Raw genomic sequence first — 20,120 nt, 5'->3', positions numbered from 1 at the left:
ATGGAGAATTCAGCCCTCAGTTGTTGCATAAAATCAGATTCTCTGAATTCCCTCCACATTAAACGCAGTCAAGTTTCAGGGGTTGTCACTTTACAGAAAATTAAATTATCTGCTCTGTAGTACTGGAGGGGTAAGTCAATTATTTTAAACTGGTGATTCATGAAATACATCCACCTTCTGCTCTTTTAACTGGTGACACTCACATTTTCAGCACTTTCTTACGAATTTCCACTTCCTTGTCAACAGCAGGATCCTCGAAGAGCTGTACCCTGAAGTTACTCTTCCGCAGGGGAGTATTGCACTCGTGGCAGTTCCCAGCACCCCTCACAAACAGCAGCTCCACACAACTCTCGCATCTGCAGGAGACAGGAAGGGGTGTAAAGGCAGATGTATGATAACTAGCAACTGAAACACAGGATCGCCCCTCTTGTTTGCTGCTTTCACACACTCTGTAAGCACACAGCACATCTCCCCTTGATTTCACTATTTCTTCAGCACCCAACAGTGACAAGGAGGCAGGGGCTCTCCACCGTGACTATAATGAAACAATTTCAGCAGCACAAATGTATTTAATCTCCCAGCCCCAACAATTCAGCCTCTTTGCTGAGACTCAAAGCTCATCCAAACACAATGATGGGGTTTGTGTCAAGGGGAAGCTTGTTCATTGACACCAAACTCATTTTGCATGGACCAGATTGCAACATCCTTATTTACTCCGAGCATTACTCCACGCAACAAGCTCTGGGCTTTTTCTTTTTGATGCTATTGACAGTGCAAAGTACTGGTCAGCACAAGCAGGGATATAAATTCTGTCCACAGCTCTGCAAGCATCTAACTACCACTACCACAGAGGAACTGCTGAACAAACCTGAGCTAAACTCCACCCTAAAAGAATCAAAACACCATTCTAATCAGCAACCAGCAGTATGCAGGTCTCCTGTGCCTTCTGTTAATGTTTTTTAAAAGGCACAGGATAACACACACTTTACACAGACGTCGCACATAAGTAAACCCAAAAATGCCATTCTGGTTTTTGGTTGGTTGGGTTTTTTTGGTCTTATTTTCAGATTTTAACAAGATGCTTGCTGACCAGTCAGCTGGCATTTAATAAAGGAAGAACACACAACACAAAATCCAATTTTTAAAGAAAAGTATGTGAGTACTAATAATGCACAAATTTCTAGCAGAGGACAACACCTGCTGCAGTCATTTCCTACTGCTGGGGAGGCAAAGTGTACCTATTTATAGCTTTGCTCTATCAAAGCCAAAACAGTTGTACATGAAGGGCTAAGCTGCATTGTACCTTCATAAACCTAGAAGCTGAACAAGTTAAGAGAAACAACACTGACATGGTTGCAAAGTATCTTAAACCTTCACTCTGTTGACCTTCCCCCCAACTCAACTGGTTCTAGTACTTACAGAGGCAGAGCTAGCTAGAGCCAACCAGTTTCACCCAGCTTCTGTTTCCAATATTAGAAAGTGCAGAACAAATGCCATTGTATCTTACAATTTAAAAAAAAAAAGAAGGGGGCAATTTTGTTGTTGTTGTTAACACAAGGAGAATTACAGTTTCAAAATGCATCCTGCACAGCAGCTGCCAATGTTAAAGAGCAAATCTTGAATCTACAGAGACAGTCTCCTGCTCTAGAACTCCTTTAGCTAGAAAACCAGGCACATTTAAATACAATTTATCTGGGAAGAGAATGATCAAAGCTTTTAGCACACTAGGCCTGAAATACTGAAATTATTGGGACATCAGCTCAAGAATTAGGCTCCCATATGAAAATTATTTCACTCATCCCTATGGGAGAAGCAACACTAAAGGCAAGAGAGACAGCCAGGCAGGGAAAGGGTTTTCTCCTTTCTCCCTGAACCTGTCCATGCATGCAACAGCCCAATGCACACGGACAGTTTTACCATCTCCTTTACTTTGACAGTTTGTGCTATTTATGCTCCTTCAACACAGGAGCCAAAGCACAGCAAACAAAACAAAACAAAAATCCTCCTTCTTCTCTCCTGTTTTTAAGTTCTATAAGAGGGAGCGTAGAGCTACAGAACTTGGCAGGTGGATCCAGGTGTTTGCATTGGTTGTTTGGGGTTTTTTAATCATATTGTTGCCTAAGGACCAACAGAACAGGGTCTCCATGTGCAAGATATTATGCACAGACAGCAGCACCTGAAACCACTTCCCCCCACCCTCCACTTTCTTCCCTAAATCAAAGGCATTTCAAGTTTATACAGGACTGGACAAAAAAAATCCCCTTGGAAAAGCACTTCATTGAAGTGTTACAATGCCTTCCCAAACTGGAACCAGTGTGTTTCTAAGGCTGGAAAATAGCTTTCCATACAAAAAGAGATGAGTCAACACCTCACTATGGGAATCCCACATCAGGTGATTACATTCTCACTCACTCATGCACATCCACCCTTATATTTATTCATAGATAAATCCTTCTGAATTCAAAAGGGGTTACATGGGACAAGTCAAGGGCAGACCTGGACTCTATCCACATCCTGCCTCCTCTCCATCTCCGGATAGATTTAATACACACAGTTAGATCCCAAGCCTACCGCCCAGCAGGTCTGTCATTCTCACCCCCACAAACCACAGTTGCTTTCCCAGGAATGGCATGTTTGGTCACACATTTCCACATGGAAAAAAGCCATCTCCTGAATCCCTCTCAAACAAGTTCCTCTTAGTTTTGCTGAAGACTGCTAAAGTCAGAGCTTACACCAACCACAGGAAGGCAGATTTCAAAGATGACAGTTGTAATAAATGACTTCATGTCTTCAATAAAGATTCCAAAATGTGACTTGACAAATTTTTTTTGTTGCACTGTAAAATTCAAAAATAAAACAAAAATAACAAAATTGTGATGTGAAAGATGAAACTACTTCTGTAACTTCCCCACTCTCTGACTTCACAACTCTGTGACACATGTGACAAAGGTTCCAAACCCATACAAGCCTCAGACATCCCATGCAGCACAGGGGGACAGCCCACCACCACAGCCGGCACTACAGAGCACTCTCCTGTCACATAGACCTCATCACCTCAGGTCATCCTTCTGTTTCTTTGCAAGTCCAACTCTTCTCAGTGTAATGACAGTCTGACCAGGGAAGTAGGACATCATTCAGTGCATGTTTTATTGGCCAACACATCATATATATTTCCTCAAATGAGGAAAGAGATGCAACATACGTTTAACTCCCCTTCAAATCATGGCCAAAACAAGTGGCCATATGTTTTCTTAAATTAGGAGCCTGAAATCACTGATTTTTAATATGCATATATATCTATATCTATATATATAATGTATGCATACATGCTACATGTACAAACTAAAGATAATAAATGTTCAAAATGTACATTTGTTCAAAATGGAGTATATCTGAGACAACAGCTGCACATGAGGTTTAAACAAACACTCAGGATGTGCCTCTGTTCGTCTTCACACTTGAGGTTTACAGCCCCTGTGATCTGTATTCTATTTTATATATTTACTAAAATCTTTTGTTCCCTTTCAGATTTAAGTTTATACCCAGAGACTGTGTAATATGGATGAAGGTACCAACAGAAAATGCCCAAGTATTTACACACATGCAAACAACAGAGAAAAATAATTGTACTGTCACTGGCAAAAGCAATCACATCTCCAGGAACAATAAAGTCTCCTGGTCTTCCATACAAGGATAATAAACATTAGTATACTAATTTTCATTTCCAGAGACACTAGTTTCATCTCTCTTCTTCTTCTCTTTTACCCCCATGAAATATTAAACAAATGGGTCAGTCTCTAAGCAGTCTAGAACAACATCATAATTTTCAGGAAAGCAAGCAATGAAGCATCTTGCTGGTTTGGCATCATCAAAGAACAAACAGCACTACATGCCCCCATGTCAGCGTTCAAAGACTTCAGGATCATACTAAAAATGCTTTTGGTACACGGCAGAAACAAGCAGAGGTTCCTCTCCAGAAAGCCGTTAGATATTTATCAACTAAATTACACTTACTGGAACTGAGTGTTTGTTTTGGACAAAGTGTCTTGAAAGGGTGCAAGATTTGTGCCCAGTCCTGCATTCCCCACACATGCACTTCACGGAGGGATGACAGCAGTAAGAAACCAAGCCTCTTGGACACTGAATGCATGAAAATGGCTCACAACGTTAGCATAACCTGATGGTGCTGCTTACTCATCTAGCTTGGCTGGCAAAACAGCAATCAAAACAGAATAAAGGAAGAGCTATTTTCACAAGCAGTATAAGATTTTTTTTTTCTTTCAGAATTTTAGATTCAGCTGAGCATAGCAAAAATTTGCAAGACTTCAGATATGCTGCCATTAATCATTTCAGAAAAAAATTCTTTATAGCTTATGCTGTTGACCAAGAATATTACAAAATCAGTTACTACCCTTTTTTTACAAAGGTTATTTTTAGTAGATATGCTTATTAAATAGTATCATATTTAGAAGCTCTTCTTCAGCTTTTCTAACCAAGATGGTTGTATTAACAACATGTAACAAACAAATGATCCTCTCTAAGAGGGAAAAACAGTTTAGATTAAAAAACAATAACACAGCCTTCTACATATAGCCAAGACCTGAACCACAAAGAAACAGAATGTAAAGAATCAGCAAAAAAGGTATGTTTTCACTTGTTCCTTGATTCTGATGTCAGAGGGAAATTTATTTACAGAAATGGAATGCCTCTTGATTTATAGTGAAGGAACATTAAAAAACTAAAAACATGCACACGTGAGAAAACTTGCAAAAGACATTTAAGATGCCTCTAGAAACATTCACAGCCTTTTTTGTTTAGCTGGGGTTAGACTATTTTGTGTTCTTGTACAGAGATTCCTTGACTGAGACAAGAGCAGCCCAATCTGAAGCAGCTGTCAAACCTGTCTATTTTGCAGCCTTCAGTGATTTTAGCAAGTCCTCATAACCCACAGTGGTTTCTGCTACATAGCCAAGAGTTGAGCCACCATTTGCAGTTGGCCATTGCAGGTTTATTTTCTAGGCTGTTGGTAGAGCCTGGAAGGCAAGTTTTTCCTAGAGTCTACAGCAATGATGATCTCTCTGATCCAAAAAGCTATGGGAACTCAGCAAAAGCAATTTTTTTCCCCATGTTACAGGTTAGGGATCAAAAGATTAGGAAAGACAAAGAAGTATGACTGCAATGACACCAAGTGCTTCTGAGAGCCTCAGAACAAAGAAGCTTATGAGATTAGTGGCTCCCAGAGGAATAGGGAGTTTGGGACAAAATTAAGTCTTTTCCCCTTCACACCTTAGTTTCAGGAACTCAGAAATCCTCATGCAAGTACTTGCAGAAGCAGCTGTGTGTATGTTTCAGGCCATCTCTTGCCTGTTCACCAAATATAAGAGGGAGCTGGAAGAAGATACTAATTACTCTTTCTCTGCTCCTCTGTTCAGATTCTGTGAAGTGCTACCAATGAGATTTTGTTATTCTGACCTTGTAAGGAGACCACTTCAGAATGCTCTCAAAACCTTATCTGGCAGAAAGACCCACAATGGGTATGCTTTCAACTGGTAAATAAACAGGTCTCACAACCAGCCCACACACCACCTACAGATTACAGCTCTCATTATGACAATAAAACACATCTTGGATTTCAGGTAGAAATCACAACTCTAGCAATCAATGGATGAAAATTTTTGGATTTTTAAAAATTGGTGGTAAGTGGTCTTCAGTTGTCTGCAGCTTCTCTCTGTTCAGCCTACAGTAACACGCACTGCAAGACAAAATCTCACATATTACTTTGCTAACATTTGATTATTAATTTTTTTTCTAGAGTATCAAGACTCTGAAGACCTGATCCTAACCCTTCCTTCAACAACAAAGCAAAACAACAACAACAAAAAAAGACACACACACACTGGTACTCAGCTTGTATGTCAGTTCTCAGCATCATCTCCCAAGACACTGAGCATACAATCCTCCTTTAGACTATTTACGCCTTTTGGGAAAATGACGCATGTGTACACTTGTGTTTCATTTTGTTCTGTCAGATGAGTTCTGCTCCATATTGGAGGAGGTTAAATAAGCCCAGACATCTCAAAAATTTAGGAGATGCTCAGTCACAGTTAACTGTATTTTCCAAACACCTATAAATTCACCATGATATACAGACCAGTTCATCCCAACTGCACTCAACAGAAAGAAAGACGACCAGGTAATGGTTGAACAACAGCTTTGAATAACCAGCATTTTAAGAAAAAAGAAAAAAAAAAAAAAGAGAGAGAGACATACTGAGTCAATTAATAATGATCAGAAACATTTTCACCACCCATTGTGTTTCAACATCTCCATTACAAAACCATTTCAAGTGGTTTGGACCTGACAAGAGTTTGCAGTAAACTGAAACTTAACTCTCATGTTTCCAGTACAGATGAGCCTTTGCTTTTTTCCTAAAATACCCCACCAAACACAAACAAACAAACTCACTCCAAAACCCAGAGAAGAAGTTTTTTCGGTATTAACTCTGGAGGGTATAGAGCAAATATTCTATAGGTGTTGAAATAAAAGTGGTTCTTTATGAGATGCTGCTACCTCGTCAATTAAGCCCACAATTATAAAACCCCCATGTCTCACAGTACAATTATGTCTATTTGGTCAAACATGAGGCCAATACTTGACAGGCCAATTCTTGACACTTCAAGAGCAGCTGTGTGATATTGAGAAATAAGTGTTTTCCCAACAACTGGGCATACCAAAATTGACCAAGAATTTACCCAAAGCCCTAGAACAACTACTTCAAATCCATTAGTCTACTGGGCAAACACATGCACTAAAATAATACTTCAGCTATGTCAATAACCCTTTTATTATGCTTTATTCTCTTTGAATAAGAACCTTTGCCAGTATTCAGGGTTCTCAACAAACATCAAGTTAGGCAGCTATCAGGATTAGCAGCTGCCCATAGCACACCTGAAGTTAAGGCACAATTACGAAACTTTGCATGTCTGTCTAAACTGCAATCTTTTAGACATGATCCAGCCCAGCACTGCCCATTGTCTCACAAGACAAACATACTTATTGTTAACAAGTTGAAAATCTCACACCAAACTCCACACAACACATCCATTTGTTGCCTCGTGAGAAACTCCTACTCCATGGTGTGGGCTGAACTGCCCTCCAAGCTGACAGGTCTTACAAACTCAAGGATTTTGAGCACTCATTTACTCAGTCTTATGAAACACCTGCATAAGCCAGGGAAAAAAAAAATTAAAAACCTAAAACACAGATAATGGAAAATAAACACTTCTGAAATCCAAAGTAGCCTTTACAAATCTTTTACTCAGAATCATAGAATTGTTTAGGTTGAAAAAGACCTCTAGGATCATCAAGTCCAACCACTGACCTATCACCACTGTGTTAAACCATACCCCAAGACACCATGCTACATGTTTTTTTAATTCCTCCATGGACAGAGACAACACCTCCCTGGGCAACCTGTTCCAATACCTTACCACTCTTTCTGTAAAGAATTTTATCCTAATATCTGATCTAAACCTCCCCTTGTGCAATATGAGGCCATCCCCTCTTGTTCTATCACTTGATACTAGGGACAGCAGACTGACCCCCAACCTCACTACAACCATCTTTCACATAGTTGTAGAGAGCAATGAGGTCCCTCCCTCAGCCTCCTTTTCTCCAGACTAAACAACCCCACTTCCCTCAGCTGCTCCTAAGACTTGTTCTCCAAGAAGATGATTTATCCAAGACTTGATCCAAAATGAGGCTTCTCTTCTGTCCTGTACTTTCAGTGCATTTTACAGTGCAACAATGGCAACTGCAAGCAAGACACAGAAATACAGCTATACAGTAAAGGGGGGGAAAAATTACAAGGTATTTCTGGCATGATGGGACATCCTGACCACATGACTGAAGGCTTGTCATAAGACACTCCCGTATTTCATGGCTAATCTCAGAAAGGAAGATGATAAAGTTGGTAAGACACATCTGTAAGAGAACCAGGTATTATCAAGGTTTTCCATGAAACCAAGTGATTCGGGGTCTCAGTGGTAAACACGCAAATGTTTAAAACTCAAAAAAATGAAAACCTTCACCAATCTCCCACAAACATACTTGTTGAATGATCTGCATATGTTGGCTTATCTCTCCCAGCTCTTAGGAGGAACTAAGCCAAATTTCTGCCAAGAACATAGGCTTGTATTTCACTTGAAGCCTAAGTCATACATAGTCCAGTTTCCCTAAGCTATTCAACTACAGAGAGAGTGTGGGTGTATGTACACACAATTAAAAACAACTGAAAAAAACCTGCCTGTTGGAGCAAAAACTGCATTGTCTGTGTTCTGGATAGCTTTGAAAACACCACCAGTGCTCAAAACCTAATGTATAATAAAGACCTGTCCTCTCTGTCATTGAGCTTGCTGGGTTTGCAAAGACTGAAAGAACAATTTGCCACAAGTATGTACTGTGTAGGAGCTCCTACATAAATCTTGGTTTATGATACAGTAAAAATAAGTTGTTTATTTTTATGCAATTTGTCAGAAATGAGTGACCAGACTCCAGAGTTAAGACACCAACTCCCATCCTCATAAACTGCAAAAGTCCTGACAACCTTGAGTTTACATATGCAGCCCAGGAACACCAAAACTGTATTTCTACAGGTTAAATTAGCACCAAAGCCAAAAAAGCTGCTGTCCATTGTAGTCTGCCCTTTTCCCCCTGTCCTCTCCTGCAGGCCAGAACAACATTTATGCAGTCATATGGTTACTTGCTGGGTTAATCTCCATCCAGATCTACTCTTCCCACTTGCTTCACCATGTAGATCACAAATGCTTTTACCAACACGCAGCAATGGTCAAAGCAAAAGCAGATTCAATTAGCAAGCAGGGTGAGAAAGCTGAAGCAGGATGCTGTCAATCCTAAAATCCCAGGAAATGCAAGTGTATCACACCACAATCACTAACACCTTGAAAGCCAGACATGTTTAAGACTCATGCATTAAGGAAGCTGAGGCATGAACTTTAGAGGGAACAGAGTTTGTGTTTAGTACTGGACAATGCAGTTAGGCAGCATGGTGGGCACTTCTGTAAACACCACTACATACCCACGAAGCTTTGCAGATCCACTCTTAAAGAGGAACTAGGAGAACTGACAAGTGAACTCCAGGTCACAAGAAGTTCAGCAGCCAAACTTCCTGCACACTTCAGACAGGTTAGGGCATCCCACAAACAATGCTCCCATTCAGACAGCTTCCACCCATGTATTGACACTGAGAGGACTTTGACAAAGGGCGACACCCCAACTGCTGACATGCCTATGACGTGAGCACCAGCACCAGTGCAGCTGAGCTGAAAACCAAGAGAAGACAGCACCAATCAGGCAATCTCTAAACAGGTTAGGCTGATGTAGGATCACATCCTTAAAAACTCTGGCAATAAAAGACACTCCTCAACATTCAGCACCCTCTTTTCAAACTATGTAATAACGTTTGAGGCAAGACAATTCAGCCTTAGGAGAAACACTTCCCCTGGAACAGGGCTCCTCACTTGTGTCAATCTAAGTAGCTACAGTAAATCAGATCTGTGGAGATGCCCAGCATGGACACAGACTCCCAGAAAGGTTCTTTCCATCTGAACGAGACCCCAGAACTAATTTACAAAGGGAGAGCCACTGAGTGGGAGAACACAAAAAAGCTGTTCCTCTCTTCCCAGGCTCTGGATTCAATAGCTCCCAATGCTGCTTGTTAATTTTTGTCCTTCCCTTCCCTGTTAAAAAGCTTTTTATAGCTTGATCCAAAAGAATAAGGAAAGAGAACATGACCCCAAAAGATCCTGTCATTATTTCAAGGTACCCTAAAAGCTGCTTGATTAATACACCACCAGAAAAGTGAGTCAAAGTACAGTTGCAACACAAACACAAGAGGTGGGGTAGAAGATGATCATTTTTAGAATTGCTAAAATGAGGCAAAAAGTATGTCAAATATTTTCAGCATAGTTTAAACAAAGCACACAAGATTACTTTACAGGTAAGTCCTTCCACAATAGAAAGAGAAGGCAACACCACTGAGCAACACAACTTCACACATTTGAAACATGTCACAAAGTCGCTAAGAACTCATCATTTAAAGAGCACCAAAGAAGAAAAGAGACACGTCTAGAAAGAGTAGCTCATAGTCCCTCTGCAGAGTGATGCACTCATGAAAAGGCACATGCAACCCAGGGATGAATCAGAAGAACCAATGCTGTCAGAAAGAGTGGATCATCAGCAGGATGTAAGGAGACTTCACCTGAAATGGTGTGTGCAGTTCTGGTCACTCACAATCCAAACAGAGATGCTCACCCTCTAAATGCAGAAAAGGGAAGCTAGGATGATCACAAGATTGAGAAGACTGGATTATCAGAGGAAAAACAGCAAAAAAAAATAAACTTTAAAAAAAAGAAAGAAAAAACAAACCTTAACATTTTTACTGGAAATTGTACTCTCTACCAGTCACAACAGTGAGCACCTGGAATCACCTCCAACAGAAGTAACAGGGCAAAAATTAGTTTCAGAAGGAAGTTTTATGAGCTCATGAGAGTCTGATGATCTGATTGTCTTCAATGGGTAACTAGACTTGATAACAAAAAAGGTGCTTCAGTCTCATATATGGTCCTAGCTATGTGATCTGAATTCTGAAACCCTGAGAGAACAACTCGGAAAGAAAAATTTAAAAAGGAGAGAGAAAGGCTAACTTTGATAAATATATTGAAATTCTATGAGCATCTTTGAATAATGAAAGCTTTTTTTAAAGGACAACACACAAGGCACAGATGTTCTGGCATCTGCTTCTGTTCATGACAGAAATCAGTCCTAACCACTGATCTAAAGCAGTCGTTCATAAATTACACAGATTCATATTTTTTAAGAGACAATATTTTTTTCTGGCATAAACAATAATATGCATACGTCTCAGAGATCCAAACTTGATTCACTTGGATCAATATGCTCTCCTTGAAAAGAGAGAGGGTAAGACCAACCATTCTGCTTAATAGCTGGAACAACAGCACATAAGAAAACTATACAAAGAGGAAGCATTCTCAACTTGTCTTATTTCAGATAGTACAAGTAATTTAATGTCATTTAATAAGGATATGATAAATAAAGGCTATGTAAATGTATATATATAAAAGGATATGTAAAATACACAAGGACATATGAAAAAAATACAGGTATATATTAGCTGATGTGTACTTCCATACACCTTGTACTACACCATGCTTTAGCTCACACATAAACCAAATTTAGATAAATAACTAAAAGCAGCAGCAAAAGGTGGTGGTCATGGCTCAAGAAATCATCACTCCTACCCTCTTCATCCATCCAGGACTTACAGCCTTAGGAAACACACTGCTTCTCAAGGCTGCTGCTTTTTCAGTGAGACAGAGCAGAAGCACCAGAAGCCTTTGAATACTAAGGACTCTCCAGTATTTTTGTTGTGGAGTGCACTCCTGTTTCCCAGAGTAGCGTAGGTAATTTTGCACCATATTCCAATTCCTTATTGGAATTTCAGTTGATTGGGGCATTATTTATTTCCTGCCACAAAGCACCATTTAGAATGACTTCCTAAATCTGTGTTGTCTTTGCTATTAGAATTTGAAGAGCTGGATGTCAGAGAAGGAAGAACCATCTCTACACAGTCCTTTAAATACCTTACAGAGCAGAGTCTCAATCATCCTTAAGTTGCAGACAGACAATCTCATCAGAAGAACAAAAAACAAACAGAAAACCCAACTCGGTAACATTTTATTGCCACCTCTCACAAAAGCATGGACTAAATCCTTAAAGAAATAAACCTGGGCAAATATGTTTCCAAAAGAAAGACTGGCACATAAAAAAAAACCCAAAAAACACACCACCAAAAATCAAGCAGCAAAGAGTGAAAAGTTTGTGGGTTTATATATTTTTGAAAAATATGTACCTTTGACTTGCAAGACCTTTTTTTTTAAAAAAAAACAACTCTTCAGGGCTGTAATCACACAGAAACAGGACTGAGAGGGACTCTCAGGTCATTTCCTGCATTCCTACAGAGCTGTGTCTTACATTATCCACAAAAATCTGCAAGATATTTGCCCCTCAAAGTGCCATGGGCCACATAGAACTCTGCAACCCAACAGTAAAGTTTTGATACACCTACTTGCTTTGTCACCTAAAAAAGATAAAAGAGATGTAAAGAATGAACACAAAACCAAGCAAGGCATCTCGTGTTGCAATGGATTGCTTATTTAGGAGTGTCCCTACTGGCCTTGTGCCTAAAGCTCAATTCTGTCTTATCACCTCCCAGAGCTGGCACTTTTGATCCACCAATGATCTTCAGCATCACAAGCGCTTATCATGCTCTGCGGCTGCTCTGTCTGAAACTGCAGCAATAAAGGCAAGTTACAGATTTTGGTTTAGCTTCTGTAACCCAATAGATTTTCACTGCATTTTCTTGAAAAGCTTCTTTACCTCACCAATCTTCATTTTCAACAAGTGTAAGTGCAAAGGAGATATTCATTAGCAAATCCCAACAGTAGCAATTCAGAGAGCTTCCCCACCTCCCTAGACTCATTTGGGAATATCCTACTTCCTACCAATTTTTAAGGGTCATTCCTCACTCCATTTTCACATAATCCCTAAACAACCATTATCATATCTTTCCTCAGCAGGAGATAAAATATAGACTGTGCTTCATAAACAACGGAGACCTTAAGATTACATTCTTGGTGGGATACAGCATGATAAGTATTTCAGAGATGTCCTGAAACACCCTGCAATATATAACATGTGGCCAGTGAAACAATCTCAAAACCAAATATGTTTTGATTTAGTAAAAAAAAAAAAAAAAAACAAACAAACAAAAACACACACACACAAAACCCCACACCACTGAAAAACACACCAAAACCACCTCCTCCCATCCCACACTGGCCACTGTACAGGTCAGACTGCAATTTCCCTTTTAAGGGTGGCAGAAATCCTGACCTACTTAAAGCTTGATAGAGACCATTATTTTTGCATTGTAAATTTAAGCATTCAAAAATAATTCTTTATCCTCAAGCTTAAAAAAAAAAAAAATAGTAGTTGCAGTTTTAGTGCATTAAATCATTTGGTGACCATCATGCAAACTTTTTAAAGTTAAACTGTGAAACTGTGAGGTCACATTCAACGCAACTACATTTAGAAGAAGGTATTTAAAAAAAAAAAATGAGGATGTGTCAGACCTTCATTAGCTATGCTGGCATCTCAACCATTTCCTATGGATTGTAGGGAATAAAAGCCCAGCCCTATTTCAGTGAAGCTGGAAGTAGTTTCATTGGTTCTCAAACAGAACTCTAAATAAGCAAGTACATTAGCCACCGTACCAAAGATGGAACACAAACTGTTCTCTCAAAGTCGCAGCACGTTTCAAACAACTTTATCATGATGAAAATTTGTGACACATTCATTCTTTTAGTATTTGTTAGTAGGAGAGACAACAAGGAGAATCAGTTGCACAAAGTGAGAGGAGCAAGAAGCAAGAAGATTATTAGAGGATCAAAAAGACAAAAGCAAAGAAATAACTCTAGTTTACCAGAATGATTCATAGTTTTGGTTGTACTTAGATCTGTACTTGCTATGCCACAATTTGCACAAAACAGAACACCCTGGTGTAGGTCAGCAGTGAATGCAGATGCCAGGACAAGAGATTGCAGAGGATACAGGGAGGATGACATGCAGCTGCCTCCCCACATTGGTAAGATGATGACGATCAAATTGTTGTCAAACCATGTGAAGTCAGATAAATATTGACAAATCTGTTCTTCATTACGTGGAGTTCCTCCCATGCATAAACACCAAAGTCAGAGCACAGATCTGTTGGGCATTTTTGTGTGTAGCTCTTTATTTGTAGGTGGAAATAGCTTGGAAGAAGTATTTTTTAATGTGATCTAGTATAAACTACAGCTGCCACCCTCTGTAGGACTGGTCCAATTTATTCAGTCTGCAGAAGAGTTTTGCTCCTTCTGATCTGGGTAGCATTAAGTAAAATTAAAAAAAAAAAAAAAAATTCTCAAAATTCCCATTCACTACTTCAGCTGCAAATAACCATGCAGACAACCAAGCCCCACCATTAGTGACAGCTACAGCCTTATGCTGCATGGCACTACAGCCCACTAGTCTCGCTGATTAAGTAGAGAGCCACTGAAAACAAGTAAGGAAAAGGAAATCTGGCCCAAGATTCAGATTAGCAGTTCCAGACAATATTTGATCTTATTCATTTTATCTAAACATCAACTGAGAAGCACTCCACAATGCTGCAAACTCTCTGATAAACACCACCCTCCTCCATAATCACACAGGATCTGTACACATTCACAAGCAGCATTTGTTTAGCCTCTCAACAGCTGTATTAAAACCATGTGCCAAGAAACATTGTTCCTGGTCTGAGAAACAGTGAATTGTGTTTTCCTTGTCCATATAAATCACACACAATAAATGCTTGGTATGATCTAGTGCCACTAAAGCAGTCAAATTAAAACAGGTCAGGAGAGTATACCCTTGAGCACATAGAATCAAAGAATGTTAAGGTTGGAAGAGACCTTTCAGATCATCAAGTCCAACAGTTGATCTAGAGCTCATAATCCCACCACTACTGCTAAGCCACTACCACTGAACCATGTCCATAAGCACATCCATGGGTCTTTTAAATAGCTCCAGGAAAGGTGACTCCACTCCCTCCTGCACAGCCTGTTCCATGGCTTGATAACCCCTTCTGTGAAGAAATTTTTCCTGAACCTCCCCTGACACAACTTGAGGCCATTTCTGCTTGTCCTGTGACTTCTTGTATGTGAGAAGCAGATTGAAAGCCTTTGAATACAGACTTTTACCCTTTTGCTATGTTTCTAGCCTCATTCAAATAAGAGGCTTACCCATGATATGGACGAGATTTCTTCTTAAACAGCCCCCAAATCAAAATACCTATTTTACATGTGAATCTGCAGACCCTCCAAGAAAGCAACTGTAACTAGTAAATTCCTGCATGACCAACAGATTGAGGAACCTAGAAAGGGAATCTAAAAAGCAAAGGATCAGTTTTTCAGAAGACAGAGATCCTGCCAATTGTTAACATTTTGGAGGTGCCCAATTAATACGGACCATCTTTAACTTTCTTGGCCAAAGCAAACCACATACGTGAGAGAAAAAAATTCTCTCTACTCAAAAACCAGCTCTAAGGTGCTCCCAGGCTGTGAATTATCTGCACACAACATTTTATGGAGTTACATATTACCATGAATTATTTGGCTCAATTCTGCAAGCTTAATGCCCAACAGGGATAACCTGGGCAAACAAATCTTCCTTCCACCAGTTTTCAGAACAGCTGTCTGAAATCTGAATTTTTCAGATTTCAAAGTGTGAGCTCAGTACTGTAGCACACGTTCAAGTAGGTGGTTATTTGTGTGCTGAGGAGTATGACTGCTCTGTAACATGGCCCACACAGACAATATTTCCTACGTAAGGGTTCACTGCCCTCTTTACAGATAAAACTATTATCTAAAAAGATGAAAGTTCTTCTCTGATTCAGTTTAACTGCTGCAAGAAAGACCTTTTGCCACAGTCCAGCCTCGCAAGATGAAGTCCTTCAAGCCATCACCAATAGCTATGATTAGCAGTCTACTTCGTTCGCACTCCTGCCATTTATAATACAGTTTTAGCATGTTCCCTAAGCTCTCAGCTCCTCATGAACTTAAGCCACTTGTTACCTTTGCAACTGCTGCTTCCACTCCCTAAAAAAACAAGCTGCATTTTGGATAGCTGCATAAGGTGTTCTGCTGTTTACCAGCATTTTCTCCAAGAAACACTACAATATTACAGAAAAGCGATCAACCTACCTACTTCCACAAAGGACATCAGCTAAGTTTACCAGTCATTTTTTTCTAAAAAAGGGATCCAAAGATAAAGAAGATATGGATTGTTTGTAGATACTAAAACCTGCACCCTGGCTATTGCAACTATCACTCAACAATTAAACTCTGAGAAGAATCCAGCTACCAACACAGGCTGCTGTTCATGACCGATGGCTCTATTGCACAACAGAAGTTGTTTGAAAAGCAGCTACAACCTTTTGCATTTACAGCCTATCAGCATATCCAGGGCAGAAAACATCATTGCTGGGTGTTTTCCTTGGAAAACCCTGTAAAACAAGTTTGGTGACACCCCTTGCAGCATGACCTGAATCCAACATACAAAGTTAACCAGTCTAACAAAATTCCCCAGTAATATATATGCAACAGTGGGTCATGACAATCACAAAGATCAAGACACATTCCCAAGATGCCCAAACCCAACACAGACAGAAACACACCTTTGTCTGCACTAGGGAAGCATAACCATTACCTGCTACCCTACAGTTACCATTTTCCCTCAACAATTCAGCTAACTGGGGCAGGGGGTATGTCAGCCCCAAAAGTGGAACAATCACCCTACCCTATTTAGCTTGCCAACAGGGGTTGACAGGGTCATCAGAAACAAATGTGTGAATTAATTAGTGATCCTAAAGATGTTCACAGGATTCACTCTCCTTTTCCCTCCTTTTAGGAGGCCTTTTCATGTCACCTTATGCTTTGTACCATAACACCACCATCCCAACATGCTGAGCCTTCAAAACTATTTTGTATTAAAAAATAGAATACATGACTCAGATGGTTTCAAGGTCTATATGCTTAGTCAAAAAAAAAAAAAAAAAAAAAGTGTTCACCCTAAAATATCACCTCTAATAGTAATTTATATTACAGTTTCCAGACCTGTCAAATACTTGGCTGCAAAAGTTTGAAGGGATGGAACTGCAGCACCTGTGAAATGCTGGCTTTTCTTTAAGAACTGCTGAAATCAGCAGTATTAAACATCCCAAGGGCCAATCCTTGCTGATTGGCCCTTATACAAATTTAATGAAACCAAATACCAAGATGATCAATTTTCACCTTTTATCTAAAAGTGCTCCTGTGGAAAAAAAAAAACAACACTCTCTCCTACAAAGGTTTCCTGCTGGTCATTCTCTCTTATCTGGTTGCTGAAGACTTTGGCAATACCAATTCCCATACTCTCACTTCTCAGGGCAACAGTCCTTAACTGCACAGATAAAAATCATACTCAGCAGCTATCCAGAAGGTACACATGGAATTAAATTTCAGTTAAATTCTCACAAGCTTTAAATGATAAAGTGTTAAAACTCTGGGAACATGCATAGTAGAGACAGCTTAAATATAATGCTGTTTAATTGCATAAAGGTGTGAATAAGATAATAGTATGTTTTGGTTCTGCTAAGTAGGCAGCAATTGTCACTCAGGGCACAAAGTCAAACAGTTCAAATTGTCACCAGCACCTGCATCATCCCCCCACCTACAGAGCAAACAGTTGACAGTGAAAGACAAATCCATGTGATTTCTGCTCAGCCACTTTCAGCAAAACCAGATTCAAGTGAAGCTAAATGGTCCATTAAATAGCCATGCAAAAAGAAGTTCTTTGGTTTTGACAATATACAATTAAGTAACTTTTTCCATTCCCAAGATACCCACTGAAGAGGCATGGTAAAACTCAATACATCGGAGGTAAGTTAAAAACATGTGTACAAGCTGTAAACTAGCTTAGCCATTCTCAGACATAACACGTCAAAATGTAAATATACTCAGGTCTTTTTTACTATGAACAAACCTGGTCTAATCCTTCAGGCAGCTACTACTGGAGAGACAAGCCGGCTACACAGCCCTAGGGGAACAGAGGTCTCAAGGAAGGAAGGGAAACAAAACCTCAGTATTTGGTGGGCTTCAAGGAGGTCTTGGATTCAGCCCCATAATTTCAACAGTCCCACAGGTATTGTCAGTAAATAAAAACTCTTGTTCATGACTGTCTGCAAGACCAGGCCCCTCAAGACAATGGCCTCCTGAAAGCAAACAAATAAAAAGCCACAGCACGGAAAGGATAAAAGAAAACAGAAAGACAGCTCCAGACACTTGAGAAAATGCTTATTACATGCATTGGATAACTCTCATGTAACAGGAGGTTTTGCTTTCCCTAGCAACACAGCATGGATCTGCCCAACATTCCCCTCTGCCAGCAGCCCTAGCAGGGAGGCCATACTTACACCAAGTATTGTGGAAAATTCATCAGGAACTACTTTTCACTTGTTCTTTGCTACAGACAAATACTCTCGAGTCTTTGTTCAACAACAAAGGCTGTACAGGAGTAATAGATTATTAAAGGGAAACTTGAACGCTCTTTCAGAAAAGTGAGGCCCTAAACTTGACATAAAACCCAGCACAACAGACTACAACCTTGCAGTACCAGCAACAATCTTCCCAGCACTAGGAAAAGAAGTTTTCTTTTTCCTGCTTTGCAGGAGTGACTTGTCAACCATCAAATTCACATATGGCAGAAAAACACAAACAAGAATTGCATTGCCCAAAGGACTGCTCCAAGAAATCGGTCCTTTTTTTCCCTCTGTTCTGGACTCAAAAAGTGTACATTTTTGGGCAAAGTACCAAAAATAAAAGGCACACCCTCATGGTTGTCCTTCCTGAAGATCACCCTGCTGTAAAGGTCACACAGCAGAAATGCTTCCTCTGTATTTCATAGGCTGCTGATGCCACCTTGCCAGTCACTCTGAGCGCATTAAGGAAAACCGGTTACAAGACAAAAGCCTTCCTCAGCTTTGTGGAGTGTTTACAAATGTGATGAATGCCAGTGTGTCCTAGCATGCCAGCTTGAAAATAAGTCAAGCACCTGGCCCTCAGCACAAAAGGCTGACTCACCTGTATGGCATTATCTTTTCAAAAGACCCAAGCTTTAGCACTGTGGGGACACAAAGTACTTTCAAGAGGCTAAGGGGAGCATGACTTTTCCTCGTTCTTCTCTCCACCTGCATACACTGCTGATCAAAGCTGTGGGATAGATTCCCAAGCCAGGGGACAAAGATGACTGGTATACCTGCAGTCACTCACCAACACTGCACAAACACCTCTTGACACCAGCCCACCTACTCTGTTCCAAGCAGGAAAAAAAAAAAAAAAAAAAACACCAAACAAAACACCAACCACCTAGGGATTAAAAGCCAAAACACCTGCTTAAACCTATTCTCCATGCAATTTGAACATCAGTGGTACTCCCTTCCTATCCCATACTGCAGCTCTACTGAAATACAATGCATAAAACTGAGGAAGGACATTTGCAGGAGACACACCATATCAACTACATCAGGAGGAAATGATGCTTTTCTTGCACCTGCTAGATCTTCATCTCTCCTGCTCCCATCTGCCTTTTTAGACTACAGCTAATTCAAGGATTCTTTCTCTTTTGCACCTTGGTGATGACACTTGTGATGCATCACATACCAAATTTGCTTCATTGTCATTACCTCTACCATCCAACTAAATTTCGCTTTGTGTTATCTTCACTTCCATTTATGCAGAGAATAAAACTATGCAAGATGAAAACTACTCTTACCAGGTATCATATTGTTCAGTGATCATCCTGAGTAGTATCTCATACCAGCTTTTCATTCACACTGGTGACAACGCTAGAAGGCCACTGCAAAACAAATCCCCCTACCCAAGGTTTGATCAGACTAGGTATGAAAAGATCTGAGTGAGATGTGAAAAACCCTCCCCACTTCAAGGAGAAAAACTGTAACCTCCCCAGCATAGCTCTCTTCAAACTGCAGCATTTGCAGTAATCCACAAGTGATCCTTTTATTCTCAGGAGCACAGACTTTACATAACAGGAAGCTCCTTGCAATGTGTTTAAGGTAAATCCAAGTCCAAGATATGCAGTGTTTGAGCAAAAGAGGCTGTCAGCTAAAACAAACATCTTAACTCCCACAGTACATATTGGGGAAATTGTGTGGGATCATCTGAGATCAGTTTTCTGCATGGCTGCTACACACCTACATGGCCACTTCATGCTGTAGGAATGCTACCAAGACAGAGCTCTCCTGAAGATATCAGCAAAGGCAGGGACAAGTATCTAATACAGAGATTTATTTACTTTTACTGGAATCATATGTGGCTGCTACAAGTACAAGGTAGAGCCTAGTCCTACACTAACTTGTCCTACTTCTAAATCTCAGCTACCATAGTTTC

At 40.0% G+C, this 20,120-nt stretch overlaps 1 protein-coding gene across 1 annotated transcript in view; it reads right to left on the bottom strand.

The window, feature by feature from the left end:
* Positions 1 to 20,120, bottom strand: part of MNAT1 (MNAT1 component of CDK activating kinase) — a 127,718-nt gene that overhangs the window by 89,035 nt on the left and 18,563 nt on the right. The window contains exon 2 of the mRNA XM_009903730.2: positions 204 to 356. Within this exon, the coding sequence (XP_009902032.1) occupies positions 204 to 356 (153 nt within the window). The remainder of the gene's footprint in view (positions 1 to 203; positions 357 to 20,120) is intronic.

Source organism: Dryobates pubescens, chromosome 5, assembly GCF_014839835.1.
Source record: "Dryobates pubescens isolate bDryPub1 chromosome 5, bDryPub1.pri, whole genome shotgun sequence".
NCBI lineage: Eukaryota > Metazoa > Chordata > Aves > Piciformes > Picidae > Dryobates > Dryobates pubescens.
Note: the sequence above shows the minus strand (reverse complement) of the source record. Positions and strands in the feature narration are given on the sequence as shown.